The sequence below is a fragment of the Symphalangus syndactylus genome, chromosome 8, assembly GCF_028878055.3.
Source record: "Symphalangus syndactylus isolate Jambi chromosome 8, NHGRI_mSymSyn1-v2.1_pri, whole genome shotgun sequence".
Classification (NCBI taxonomy): domain Eukaryota; kingdom Metazoa; phylum Chordata; class Mammalia; order Primates; family Hylobatidae; genus Symphalangus; species Symphalangus syndactylus.
Genome location: NC_072430.2, coordinates 57,902,839 through 57,918,082, shown reverse-complemented (window position 1 = coordinate 57,918,082; position 15,244 = coordinate 57,902,839). Strand labels below are relative to the sequence as shown.

The following is a 15,244-nucleotide window of genomic DNA, read 5'->3' as shown; positions in this document are numbered from 1 at the left end:
GTAGTCCCAGCTACTTGGGAGGCTGGGGTGGAAGGATCACTTGAGCCCAGGAGTTCAAGGCTGCAGTGAGCTATGACAGAGCAAGACCCTGTCTCTCTTAAAAAAAAAAAAAAAAAAAAAGGATTGGGGGGAGGGGGCATGGGAACTATATGCTAAATAACACAGGAGCAGCAGATGATTTTAATCTAGGACAAGATATGTATTCCGAGTATTCTCTTGCTTCTAATTTTTTATGAATATATGATCTGTTGTTTGTACCCACTGAGATATGTTTATCACAAATGGAGGGTTTGTTTTTTTTTTTTTCACACTTTTGGTTAGACCTGACCATTGGGTCTGTGCCAAGGAAGAGGCAAAGAATTAAAAAGACTTCATCAATGTAAGCCTTTTGGCACTTTAGGAACTAAATCTTTCTTTCCCCCGCCCTCCAGACTTTTATATTGTGGCTATTATAAAACCCCAAAGGCACTTAAGTGTGGTGCATTTTTCTTCGTGACAGGTTTGTAACCAGATTCATCGATTTGGATGGCCTATCATGTATCCTCAACTTTCTAAAGACCATGGACTACGAGACCTCAGAGTCTCGAATACATACTTCTCTCATTGGCTGTATAAAGGCGTTAATGAACAACTCTCAAGGCCGGGCTCACGTCCTGGCTCATTCTGAGAGTATTAATGTAATTGCTCAGAGTCTGAGCACAGAGAACATTAAAACGAAGGTAGCCGTGCTGGAAATCTTGGGCGCCGTGTGCCTGGTTCCCGGGGGCCACAAGAAGGTTCTGCAGGCCATGCTGCACTACCAGAAGTATGCCAGCGAAAGGACCCGCTTTCAGGTGGGTGTTCCCTCAGCCTTCTTCACTCACCCCTTCTTTAAAGTCTGCTCAAACACATGCTTTTCGTGTCCCTGAAAGGGAAATGTTACTTGAGATGTCCTCTTGTGGTGATTACTCACAGTGTGACTTTAAACATTCCCTTCTTCTTAGGTTTAAGAACCAGAGAACAGAGTATACTTTCAATAGTTGATGAATCTGGGCCTTTAGATTTGCAGAACTTGAAAATGTGGTCTTGTATCCTATATGTCATACAGCACACATCTTTTGAACCCACCAAACTGGGTGTTCCCTGAAAATTTTACAGCTTGCCATTCTTGAATTAGGATCAATATGAATAATTTTTCATATTTCACTATATTACTCAGATGTAAAAAGCAAGCAGAGATAATGAAGCAAAGGCTTTTGTATACATGTATGTATGATGTAAGAATTTTGAAATTAGAGTTTTTAGGACTGTTCTTAAGGAGAAAAAGGATGGCTTTCTATGGGTCAATGTAATCCTGACTAAACGTAAGATTTTAAAAGTTAACTTTTTGGTGGCTCACACGTGTAATCCCAGCACTTTGGGAGGCCGAGGCAGGCGGATCACAAGGTCAGGAGATCGAGACCATCCTGGCTAACACGGTGAAACACGATCTGTACTAAAAATACAAAAAATTAGCTGGGCATGGTGGCGGGCGCCTGTAGTCCCAGCTACTTGGGAGGCTGAGGCAGGAGAATGGTGTGAACCCGGGAGGTGGAGGTTGCAGTAAGCTGAGATCATGCCACCGCACTCCAGCCTGGGTGACAGAGCAAGACTCTGTCTCAAAAAAAAAAAAAAATGTTAACTTTTGAGTATAAAAAAATTCATAAAATGAGCATGAGGTTAGTAATGTTTCAGTCCTTTGTTTTTATATTTTTGATAGACATTAATTAACGACTTGGATAAAAGCACTGGGCGGTATCGAGATGAAGTGAGTCTCAAGACTGCCATCATGTCCTTCATTAATGCAGTGCTCAGCCAAGGTGCAGGAGTGGTAAGAACCTTCTACAAATTAAAAATATATTAGTAAATAATAATTTATAAAAAGTGATTATTATGTAGTCTAAAAACCACAAATATGTATTTTATTGCCATTTTACTTTCAGGAGAGTTTGGACTTTAGACTTCATCTTCGCTATGAATTTCTGATGTTAGGAATTCAACCTGTAATAGATAAATTAAGGGAACACGAAAATTCAACATTAGATAGGTAAGTCAGACTGTTATGATGTGAGAAAGTTTCTGTGTTTTCCATCTGTGTAATGCAATACTTCATCAAGTGCTGGCCTGTGGTTACTTGTGCCCTGTCTGTAACATAAAGAGCTTGTATCAGAATGTTAGTTCAGCTAATGATGTTTTTATAGTAAGACTTTGTTGATGAGGGAAGCAGCACATTATGTAGAGAACTTAATGTGGGTTTTAGCATTAGACCTGAATTCATATCCTATCCTAGTCCTGCCTCTTATTCCTGTGTATCCTGGTGAACTTACTCAATTTTTCTGAATTTTGCTGTTTTTATAACTGCAAAAGATAGTGCTGGTGGTGGTGATGATAATGACAGTGATTTTCCAGGAATGTTGTAAAAATTGACTATAAAACCTGTGGAATTACTTAGCCCCTTTGATAGGCATTCTGTGAATGTTAATTTCCAGTGCCTGTTCATTTCCTCGTTTGCTATCATTTCACTGTGTCTAAGCTATCCCAACTTGCTTTCAGAGCTTTTCTCTACCACGGCTCTCCTCTCCTGTATATTCATATACTCCAGCATGCTCTCCTCCTTGATATTCTATGAACATGTCAAAAACACTCTTGCATCAGGACCTTTGCATTTGCTATTTCCTCAGCTTCGAAAGATCTTTCACAGATGTCCAAATTGTTTGTTCTCTAATTCCCTGGAGAGAGACCTGTTCTAACCACTGTGTGTACATTATTAACCTCATCTGCCATCATTTTCTATTTCCTTTACCCTGATGTGTTTGTCTTCATAAAATGTATCCTGGGTGTGTAGAATACATAGTAGGAGCTCAATAAATATGTGACTGAATAAATGAATGGCATGATCATGTATTTTGTGATCTTTAATTCAGCTGGAAGTTAAGTGTAGGTATATGGGCATGTTTTTCCGTAAAGGGAATCCATAGTGGAATCTGAACTTGATTGTTTTTAGATTTAGTTTTAATTTAATAATTGCCTACTGTATGCTAGGCATCCTAGACTTTTAAATTTTTCTCATATTGTGATCTGTTTCACTCAGGTGATGTCTTTTTTTCTTAGAACAAAGTTGAAGCTTTCAAATTTTGTTACATTGTTTCTTTTTGAGATATCTCTGAAAAGTCAGGAAAAACCATGATATTAATGTCCTCAGTCTTATGCACCTGTGTTTGTAGTATGTTCTACTTAATAACTTTTCTTTCATTATTTTTCAGGCATTTAGACTTTTTTGAAATGCTCCGAAATGAAGATGAACTAGAATTTGCCAAAAGATTTGAACTGGTACGTATGCTTACAATTATTCTGGTTTGATTCATCAGTTCACATTATTTCTGTTTGTAATATGTGTTGTAGAGTCCACATGGACTTTAGGGCAACCTAAAAGCAAACTTAAAGCTCTATTTTGTTTCCTAAGTGGCAGGATTAGCTTCTGTTTGCTTTGAGTTTACACTGGGGAAATTGAGGAACTTAGATGTTTGATTTGATTTCGTTTTCCTATAAAATAGGTTCACATAGACACAAAAAGTGCAACTCAAATGTTTGAGCTGACCAGGAAGAGGCTGACACATAGTGAAGCTTACCCGCATTTCATGTCCATCCTGCACCACTGCCTCCAAATGCCTTGTAAGTGTGTTTGTGACTCACATGTGTGCTTCTGAATGTTTGGACATTGTCCAGATGGGTTCTGGCTCCTGCACAGTGCTGATTACATTGGGTGCACACTAGGGATTCCAAGCCTTGGTTTTATGACAGCCAAGTATGTGTGTCTACATGGCTTAAGGGGTGTTACAACATTTTTTAAATGAAACAAATTAAAATTTTGATTTTAAAAATAAAAAATATGCCTTACAACCTGTTCAGAAAGGGGTAGAGGGTACCTCTCAATCAAATAAATGATCATTGCATGTCAAAATTCCATAACTTTGGGAAGCATTGGTGCAGATGTTATAAACATCTCTCTGGTTTGGTGGCTCTAAAGGGTGACCACCATTGACAAATATTCATCCTAGCTTAGAAACAACTTGAAGATTTTTTTCACTATTCTTTTCTTTTTTAGACAAGAGGAGTGGCAACACTGTTCAGTACTGGCTACTACTAGATAGAATTATACAGCAGATAGTTATCCAGAATGACAAAGGACAGGACCCTGACTCCACACCTTTGGAAAACTTTAATATTAAGAATGTCGTACGAATGTAAGTCTCTTCTTATTCTGCTGCCTGTGAGATAATGGTGACAATGTAAGATATTTATTTTATCCTACTTCAGAGTAACAGCTGGGAGAGCTGAAATGTTCTAGGGGTCAAATATGAGTTACTGTACACATGCACTATATCTAAGTAACATCTGGTCTTAAATGGATTTCAAGCATGCACTGAGGATTTTCTCTGCGGTAGACTATTTTTTTACCTAGGGAGAATGCAGTTAGCAGTGGACCTTTTATATTTTTTGTAATAAATGCTCCTTGAACTCTTACACAGGTTGGTTAATGAAAATGAAGTTAAGCAGTGGAAAGAACAAGCGGAAAAAATGAGAAAAGGTAAATAATGAGGCCCTGATAAGAGAAGAGGCTGTGTTATTGGTTATTGGATGACCTTGATTTCCATATATTTCGGAAATTTACATTGATGTTTCTTGTTAGCTTGGTGCAAGCAGCCTTTCTGTTTCCATCTTTTAAGGGCATTTTGCACTGAGTTTCTTAAATTGAGCTATTTTAGTTGTCATACTGATTCTCAAATATTTTATCCTTTTATTATAATCATGTAAATGTTTTGAAAAGCTTATAGAATTTGCTGTTCAGTATTCCTTAAATCAAATTTTCTTAACTACTAATAATTCAAACCTTTCCCCTACTCCGTCATGGCTCTTTAAATCAGACTGGGTTTTAAGAAATATAATAAGGGACTTGAGGAATTATCCAAAATTTTAAAAGAGAAGAACAGGTCACTTGGTTTCTTTTTTTTTTTTTTTTTTTTTTTTTTGAGATGGAGTCTTGCCTTGTCACCCAGGCTGGAGTCAGTGGCGCCATCTTGGCTCACTGCAAGCTCCGCCTCCTGGGTTCACGTCATTCTCCTGCCTCAACCTCCCGAGTAGCTGGGACTACCGGCGCCCGCCATCACATCCGGCTAATTTTTTGTATTTTTAGTAGAGATGGGGTTTCACCATGTTAGCCAGGATGGTCTCGATCTCCTGACCTTGTGATCCACCTGCCTCAGCCTCCCAAAGTGCTGGGCTTACAGGCGTGAGCCACCGCACCCGGCCTACTTGGTTTCAATAACCCAATTCTGTCCATGACCTTGATTTGGTACCAGTTATAAAAAGAGAAGTCATTCAGAAAAGCAGTGACCGTTGCTGAGATATGTGTTATGAAACATTAGCTGGCCAGCTATTAGTGTGTATCTGAATATGTCTTTGATATTATCTCTTAGTATCAAATGATAGGAGAGACATTTATGTCCATCAGTGTACCAGCCATACAGAGAAATGTATATAATTTTCTTTCCTGTTTTAAAATATTAGCAAATTGAAGTTGGCCTCTTTGTAGAAATAATCATACTGCCAGCCACCATGCTCTCACCATACTGGTTAACTGACTTCCTTTTCCTTGTCCAAGTTATTCACTGACAGCCAGTGAAATAAATAGCATTCACCCCAGTATTTAATGTGCTGAAAAGCAGGTTCAGGAGATGCCTAAGCATTTCCTTTTCTCTCATCACATTTCCACTGAGCAGAAAAGCAGGGCCATAACTGATATCAGAAAATACCAATTGTGAACTAACTCCTGTTATGTTATGAGTTCCTCATATGTATTCAGATTGCTCTCAAATAAGTGATATTGCACATGCATTTTAAAAAATAAATTTCAGAAACTGCTACAAAAATAATAGAAACATTGACTAAAAGTCAGGGTAAAGAGATTAAACCAAAGAGAAAATCGTCAATGAGTGGATATTTTAGGAATACACTCTAGAGCATGGAGACTCAAGTGTGCAGGTTGAGGAGAGCACTTAGGATGTAAGCTTTTGAGTCATTCATTCATTCATTCATTTAGTGAATACCTGTTGAATGCCTGTTATGTGTCAGGCACTGTGCTGAGCCCTGGGTCTGAGTCTCAACTCTCCCCCTTTCTCACTGTGTGAATGGGCTAAGTCATTTCCTCTCTTCTCCCTCAGTCTCGACCTTTGCAACCTGAGGATTAATCCTGACTCACAGCGTGGTTGTGAAGATTAAATGACAAAACAAATATAAGAACATTAGCATAGTGTCTGGCACATGCTAGTTGCACAATAAATGATAGCCACTGTTGCAGGATTTAGGTGGCTGAGATGGTGCAAAAGAAAATCACCAATGTCAGTGGGAGGAACACGTTGTTTTAGTGTTTTAAAATGAAATGATGGGTAGAGTCTAAAAGAGGAAAGATTATAGTTAAACGTTAGTTTTTTTTCTAGAAGCTTCAGGTGACAAAATTGTATTAAAGAGGGCATATTTTAATAAAATAGTCCAAGGGTAGAAGTGATAAGGAGACAGAAGTTCTATGGACCTAAAAGGTAGAGAATATTTGGGGAGAATTCTCTTTAGGGCAGCACACCCAGGAAGTGCTCAATAAAAGCTTAGTGACTGAGTGGTAAATAGATACCATTTGTGGAGAGAGTCATTTAGGCTGGAGCTTCCCAAACCTGGCATACATCAGGATCATCTAAGCCCTGTAGTCTACCTACAAAATAGACTTCCTGGAATAGTGTCTGGGGAATCTTGAAATGCTGAAGCTTCTCAGATAATTCTGAGACACAGCCAGCTTCATCAAAAGCTAATGACCAGTGAGAGGAAGGCAAGTTTCTAGTCCTGAAATTGTGAAAGAAGAACGAAATGGAGATAAAAGAAGGAAAATGGGATATAGAGAGGTCATTTTTAGATATATTTCTGGAGAAGTTAAGGAGGCAACAACAGAGTGGTAGAAGTGGATTGCTGACAAAATCCAGGGATTTTAGTGGCTTGAACTCCTCTCTGTAAACTCTAATTTGGGGGAACTCAGGAGAGAGAAGGTGAGAGAGAAAACAAGAATTTAAATGTGTTACCAAATTCAGAAATAGAGACCAGCTCTATTAGTATAGCTCTGTCCCAGTGGGTTATACCTCTAGTGGATTTATTGATATAAAAAGAATAGGAATTGGGGCCATGTATTTGAAATAAAAATCCGCAGCCTAAACTTCGTTAATTCTCTTTTCCAAAACTCATCACTCCTTTCAGCAAGCTTATATTCACTGGCAATGTGAATATGCATTATGCTGAATTGGATGCCCTGCTTTATTATAGCAGGATTGAGGAAGTCAGTAAAACTACAGCTGAGAGTCAATATTTTTCTCCCCTGTTTTACCATGATTTTCGCATTCTACTGACCCCACTCCCCTTAAGATATTTAATACTGAGATGATAACATTTGCTTTCATATGCCTTAATAATTGTTTACTGAAAGCATAAAATACTTCAAGTAGCCTTCTGAGGGGAGATGGGAGAAGTGATTCCCTCTGGGGACAAACCCTGGGTCTGACAGCAGCTCTTCCTCACAGGTGAGACCCTCCCTTCCAGCCCTTCGGCTGGTTGGACATGAGCTGGCAAACCTAACTCATAAAAGCCGAACTACTCTTTGTCTCATTTCTAATTTGTGAAAAGAGGCCATTTGAATATTTATTTTTTTCCTCATGTTGCTAAAGGACCATTTTAATGACAAGATTCTGAATCAACTACCAAACAGGTACCATTCTCCTCCACAAGAAGTCACTCAAACTTTTGTTCTGTATTTAGAACTGTGAGCGTAGGCTCTCTTCTTCAGTCTCTTACAGAACGTAGTTAATAACATTGTTCATCCGAAGCCCACTCCAAGCACAAACATCATTTAGCATTTGAGTTGCTCCCTTTGATGGAGAAGAGGAATAATATTTACCTAATAAAGATCCTCATAATCTCTGCCATCATCCTCAGTCAATTTTTTTTTTAGAGAAAATGCTTCAGCTTTGAAGACTCTCCTGTTTTCATGTCCAATTGTTTTCATGTGTAGAGCACAATGAGCTACAACAGAAACTGGAAAAGAAAGAACGAGAATGTGATGCCAAGACTCAAGAGAAGGAAGAGATGATGCAGACCTTAAATAAAATGAAAGAGAAACTTGAAAAGGAGACTACTGAGCATAAGCAAGTCAAGCAGCAGGTGGCGGACCTCACAGCACAGCTCCATGAGCTCAGCAGGGTGAGGTCTTCCGCTCAGCTGACGGGCAGCTGCCAAGGCCTCACTGACCCTAGAGCCCCTCACCCTTAAGTAGACAACTTCATACTGGGGGAATAAAATCTGAAATGGCTCATGATTCATCACAATTAGGAGACTCACTCCCTCTGCTATCATGTAGGCAGCAGAGGCTGTTTGGGGGTGCATTTTTAAATACTGTACGACTCTAAGAGCAAAGGAAATTGCATTAGCTTCTTAAAGTGAAAACTGACTTCATGAAAACCAGACTCTCTGTGATTGTGCAAGAAGTGAGAGAGATATGAATGCATCCCAGACAAGTACTTGAGTGTCAGGTACAAAGGTTGATGCAATGGAGTCCATGAAGGCCCAAAAGAGTCCATTCGACTTTACCGGTCCTTTAAACATTCTCAGAAGGGTGAATTTCTCAATAATATACATTTTAGGCAAAGTTATAGACTCTTAAATCATTCAATGAATTTACTTCTTCCATTGATCTTTCTTTTCCTATTTTTATCTTTTCAGAGGGCTGTCTGTGCTTCAATCCCAGGTGGACCCTCGCCTGGAGCACCGGGAGGGCCCTTTCCTTCCTCTATGCCTGGATCTCTCCTTCCTCCCCCACCACCCCCACCTCTACCAGGTGGGATGCTTCCCCCTCCACCACCTCCCCTCCCTCCAGGTGGCCCTCCTCCTCCCCCAGGGCCTCCTCCCTTAGGGGCAATCATGCCACCTCCTGGTGCTCCAATGGGCCTGGCACTCAAGAAGAAAAGCATTCCTCAGCCCACAAATGCCCTGAAATCCTTCAACTGGTCTAAACTGCCCGAGGTGAGCCATTTGTTCCAGTTTTCCCTCTAATGGATAGCATTAGCAGCTCATTGTGTTATCACTGAAAGGGAAAACAGCCCTGGCTGTTAAATGATTTCATTTTCTAGTGTGGACCCAGAGTTCTCACTAGCTCAGATATTTAACTGATAAAGCTTCTGAAATAAATGACACATTGTTTGAAACCCGCTCACTTTGAGTGTCTGGTAGACTGAAAAATTTGGGATAGAAGCACTTTTTAAATAACCATGCCTGTTCTTTTTATTTATAACTGTAAACTATAGCACTTATTACATTGATGTTTCTAGAACAAACTGGAAGGAACAGTATGGACCGAAATTGATGATACAAAAGTCTTCAAAATTCTAGATCTTGAAGACCTGGAAAGAACCTTCTCTGCCTATCAAAGACAGCAGGTAACAGCATATGCCCTCCAGACACCAAAAAGGTAGAAAAATCATGTCGTATGCATGATCCCTGGCCCTTGAGGCATGGCCGTGATGTGACAGGCATGTGAATTCTAGGCTGTTGGATCTACCCTGTGCATGTCCATGTCCCCGTCCAAGTGCCTGTCAGTTGTATGTGAACAGTTGAAGGTATATAAGCTCCTTGTTAGGGAGTTTCATATCTGGTATATGTCTAAGACCTTGTCTCTATTGGTGTAAAGAGTTTTGTATGCTGTCACTTGTATTTAGTCAAAATGGTTCACCAGGAGAAAGTAGAAGAGTTAAATAACTTAAATTGTCACCCCACAATGTTTGTATCTAAAGCTATTTTGGTTCATCTGAATTTTTTAAAAATACATATCAAATGGTTACCATTTGAAGCAGAATTCTTTGTGAAATGGATGGAATTTTTAGAAGTACGGAGGTTTTTAAGTGACTATAATTTGGCCAGTAGATGGAACTTAGGAGTTTTTACTATATGTCATGAAAAGAAGTGGGGTTGTAAAGACCGAGCAAGTGGGGAGATGGCAATGGTGCAAATATGACCAGAGATGCTACTGAAAAGTGAGCAAAGCTTTTGTAATGGTAGCAAAAACATGTGATTTGGTGCCTGCTGGCACTCAACATTGACAAGGCATCACTATGTGAGCCCCAGTCACATCTGTGTGGTACCTCTTGCTCTTCAAGAGGGCATCATGATAGAGCCTCTTAAAGTTAGACCAGAAGAACATAGCAAGGTGGCCAGGTCTGGAGAGTTTCAGAAGAAAAAAGAAAAGGTGGAGTAGGATCCCAAATAATCAAAGCCTTGAGAAGAGAAAACTTGAGTCCAGTAGTGTGAGAAGAAAGATTCTTAAGTATGACTGAAGAAGTGGAATGATGGAGAGAACAGAGTTCGTCCTAAACAGGAACACACGAATGCTGGGCCTCTTACGGGGCTTTCCTTGGGCTTTACTGAGAGGCCCTTAACTCCCAGATGAATCATGGGTGGAGCATCCTTAAACAAGCAGCAGACTTCCTAGTTGGTTTCCTTGGCTTAGTCCCCAAGAAAGAGTGTATCAGAAAAGAAATACTGAGCACCAAAAGAGTAGATGGACTCAGGCAAGGGGGAGAAACAAAAACTAAGGGTTTTTTGTTTCATTTTGTTTTGTTTTTCAAAATGGCCTTTGATACATCCGAAATGGGGCGAAAAAAAAAGCCAGTATTTAAATGAATATTTTTCCTTAAGAAAGGGAAAGCTCTTCTGCAATGCCTTTTATGCTAGTTTAATAAAATACAAAAATAGAGGCCGTTGCCTGCCATAGTGACATGAACCCTTACGACAGGAGCCCTCAGCTGCCCACCCATACTGTAAGTAGAAAGGCAAACTTGGGCAATGTTAGGCACACCAAATAAGGGAAAATGAAAAAAACACAATGAAGATAAGGCATTGGCCAATAGAAAGCAAAACAATTTATCTTTCAAAGGACAAAAGTTGTCTTTAGAGTCGTCACGTGGCAGGGACTGTGACCAGACTCATTCCTGATTGGCTGCAACATGCTGCCTCTTTCTCTGTCTGCTGTCCTGAGAAGGTGTCTCCTTGGTGTTGACATGGAATCTTGAGCCATTTTAGCAAATTTCCTGATAATTCAAATAATCTTCTTACCTGGCTACATGTCCCATTGCTTTCCCACTTCAGTTTTGATCACTGATACTTTTCCATGCTGGTTGCCTAATATGAAGATTTGAGAACGTAGAGAAGTAAATTAAAGGAAGGAAAAGCAGCAGTTGTTCCAAATGATGCTATTCAAGTCTGAGCATGTGGGTTGCATTTATTATAAAGGCAGGTGGTTGAAAGACCTAAGTTTACAAGACTCATAATTAACTGGCTTTCAGCAGAAGGTGCAGAAGGATACTGCCAAAATGCTCTGGGACAGATATGTGGACAGTTCTCAAGAGCTCTGGGAGACAAGATTGCAGAAAGCCTAGCAATTGGGTAATTGTCTCCTAGCAACCAACACTGTTTAAGTAATCAGTAGGCATTCCAGTCAGGAGAGTCCAGAACATTTCAGTTATACTTAACACTAAGTAGACCAGTAAGTAGAATCAGTTGTGACCATATTTTCAATAGCACTTCCTGGAGAAAAATTTCAGCATACCTGATCAGCTTGAGTAATTCAAGTAGGTTTTCCCTTTTGGTGCAAGAATTTGAAATGAGAATTTTTAAACTGTAAATGTATTTTCTAAATAAGGATAATTTGAGCCATTTTATTGAAATTACTGAATTCTGATAGAAAATCCAAAGATGTGGACACTTTAGTTGGAATATATAGGACACAGTAAAGGAAATGGGGTGCCTGTCATTGAATGTCCCCTTATCTCATGACCAATGGAAATACTCAAGACCTATGCATTTTCATTTCAGTCTTGGCAGTGCATTATATAATTCACTTGAACTGCCCTCTTTTCTACTCCCAAATGAATACTGGGGATCTTTTTTTTTTCCATGATGTCTCGTCTTTCCTCCCTCCAGAGTCATGACACCCTGTTCAAACTCTCTGGACTTCAGCCAGTTGTTTGGCTAGATAAAATTCTCAGAGAGGCAAAGGAACATTACAAAGGTAGTGGCGTGAATACCATTACCTGTATGCATGCAACAGGAACCCTGCACAGAGTAAGATTTTGGAAAAATCTCAGTAATATCGGATTAGTATAATTTAGATGAATACTGAGAAATGACACTTAGGGGATATATACAAACATACATGTATATGCACACACATATACGCTTACACATATCTGCATAAAATATATCCAGTTGATTTGAGGAATCATTAAAATCAGAACTTATATTGTCTGCTTTGTATACAAAGTACTTCAAAGGATGAAAATGTGTTCAATTTTTGCACAGGCCCACAGTGTAACTTATAATATAAAAGCAGAGATGAGAAAAAGCTGTAAATAACTATAATATGGACTACAAGATGATAACATCAAGCATCCATTACATTCCTGATGCCAAGTATGATATGCACAGTTCCCAATCTCATCAACCTTAAGATTTAGTTCTCAAGGAGCTCTTATACTTATTTTCTTCCTTAATGCTCACCCCCAACTCTATGAGTAGATATTTGTATTTTATAGATAATAAAAACATGGCTTGGTGTGTATTTAGTAACTCCAAAGGGACATAATTCCCAATTTCACTTTGTTCTTCCCCATGGTTTTTATTCATTATAAATGTCGGACTTTGTATAGGATTTTCTATAACTCCAGCTTTAAGAACAAGACTACTCCTATTCAGAATTTTTTTCAGTGTAACTATCAAAGGTGTGCAGAGCTGATTATGTAAGCTTATGTGCCACATGAAATGGGATCTAATATCAGGCAGTTATTTCTCCACTCACATTCCAAAAGTTCATTTGAAAGTCAATGTCTTGAATCTCAGGTCCTCTTTTTCTCATTGAAACTATATTATACATGATTTCCAGCTCAGCCACAAAAGACTGATTTAAATGGTAGCACATTGCATAGCAGTACTTTTCAGGTACAATGAAACAATATTCATCTCCGTTTTATGGGAAATTTTCATCCCTGGATGCTATAAATTCATTTCTCTCTATCCATACAATTGAATAGAGGGGAAATGAGCTAAAGGCACTACATTTACCTAAAGGGAGTCATATCTCTGTAGCAACAAATTCACAGCTCACTATCTCTTCCTTCCCCCTGGTCTTTGCTTGAGGACAGCCCTTCCTTAAGGATCCTATTGTCATCACATTGTAAAACTTTTCAAAGCCTCTACTCTGGGTTAGGAACAAAGAATAACTGTGGTCTCAGGCTCCAGGATCCAACCTCTCCTGCTTATATGTAATACACAAGACATTTTGGGGGCTCCATTTAGAGCATTCAGTGATATCTTCTGATTTTTTATAACTTATCAAAGAATTTTCCTTTTTTATTCTCTTTACAGTTTTTATTCTATAGATATAATTTTCACATTGAAAAATGTTATGATTTAAGATATTTATTTCAGTAGGCTTGATCCTTAGCCATGGCACATGAAAACAGAGGAGAGAAATATAAATAGTGGTGGTTTTTTTTCTTTTTCTTAAGACCAAATATAAGTTCTGTAACTGAGCTTCATGGTTAAGAGTTAATCAGATGCAGGTTTTTATATAAATATAGTGTATGAATTTTCCTGGATAGAGATTCGTAATTTTTACCAGATTTACAAAAGTCTCCAAAAGATTAAAAACCATTCATGTAAAAGTTATGATTATCTGTGAAGTGTTGAGTCATTATCCCATTGTGGAATTCAATCTGTAGCACTATCAGCACTGCTTCCTGAAAATGCAAGTCCCAACTTCCTATTTATACTCCAAGCCCTAAGCTTTATGCCAGAAATTGCCTGGAAAAACTAGACATCCTGTTAGGTGAAGCCAAATATAAGTGATTCTACCACATTTGACCCAAGCCAATTAGAAGTATCTTTTGTTACTTCTCTCTGATTTTTCAGTGAATAAGCTTTCAAAAAGAATGTTCACCTACTTGAAATAGGCCTGGAAGCATCATTATTTCTAACATGCCCCTTTGAATGAAACTCATAAGCTTTATGATTTTATTTCTGATGTGCCAAGTAAAGGACTTTTAAAGAAGTGGAATCTTTAGGGTAATAATTGAAGAAACTCTTGCTTGGCATTCTTCATCCTCACCTCTAGAAAGAAAATGTATTACATAGTTATTAACTATTACACTTATTGCTGATGGTGGTCACAAATTGGAGATCTTGACCAGCTGTTTTTTCAGCTCAACTGAAAGCAGAGCAAAAGGGGAATAAGTGGACTTGATCATCAGCTTGAAAGCTGAAATAATTGTATTATTGTAGCTTCCAAGTACAGAGCTCATATATATGTGTCAGATACCTATGTGTCAGGTACTATACACAACGCATTACATGATTGTCATGTTTAATCTTCATACCAATCAGTTGTTTGTTAACCACATTTTACAGACAGATAGACTGAGCCCCAAGCCACACACCCGGTAAATAACAGTTGCCTGATTCCACAGGCCTCTACACTAGAGGTCAGAAGTCTTAATTTCCTGACACTGGGAACTCATAAAATAGGATGAGTTGCCAGTGAACTTCAAAAAAGTTTCTTCTTTGAGAGTCAGACAGTAAGAGCAGAATCTAAGTTCAACTAGCAACTCTCTCTTTAAGAGAAAAAAAATAGGTTAAGATGACTTCATGGAGTTCACTTCGCCATAGTCTTTTGCCCTTGAAAGGAAACTGCTTTTACAGGAAAAGTCCTAAGGAGCTTCAGAGTAGACAACTTGGCAGTTATAACAGAGACAAAAGAAAACTGGGATATCAGAGGAGTATCCATTGTTTTTTAAATGCCATTCTAGAAAAGCAGTCCCCCCTTGTATGGCTAGAGCAAGGGGAGGACACATTCTGTTTCCCACTAGAGGAATTATGTGAAACAGCTCATCTGTGTAAAATTGGCCTTGGCAATGCTGCTGAGACCAATGAGACCTTAAGGAATCTGCTGAGCAAATGCTGGTTGTGCAAGCTGTTGGCCCGAAAACTGGGGCGTGTTTTGCACACCAAAGCCTTATTCATTTCAGCATTGCAAAAATATGCAACATATGCTGTAACTTTCTCACAGCATGTCAGTTACCTCTTCCTCATT

The 15,244-nt window shown here is 38.9% G+C and overlaps 1 protein-coding gene across 4 annotated transcripts in view; it reads left to right on the top strand.

The window, feature by feature from the left end:
• DAAM1 (dishevelled associated activator of morphogenesis 1) overlaps positions 1–15,244 on the top strand; it is a 183,223-nt gene that overhangs the window by 132,742 nt on the left and 35,237 nt on the right. For all 4 annotated transcript variants that reach the window (XM_055289211.2, XM_055289210.2, XM_055289209.2 and 1 more), the window contains exons 6-15: positions 500–833; positions 1,739–1,849; positions 1,962–2,065; positions 3,282–3,348; positions 3,573–3,690; positions 4,124–4,262; positions 4,548–4,606; positions 8,123–8,310; positions 8,830–9,129; positions 9,435–9,542. In XM_055289211.2, the coding sequence (XP_055145186.1) occupies positions 500–833; positions 1,739–1,849; positions 1,962–2,065; positions 3,282–3,348; positions 3,573–3,690; positions 4,124–4,262; positions 4,548–4,606; positions 8,123–8,310; positions 8,830–9,129; positions 9,435–9,542 (1,528 nt within the window). The remainder of the gene's footprint in view (positions 1–499; positions 834–1,738; positions 1,850–1,961; positions 2,066–3,281; positions 3,349–3,572; positions 3,691–4,123; positions 4,263–4,547; positions 4,607–8,122; positions 8,311–8,829; positions 9,130–9,434; positions 9,543–15,244) is intronic.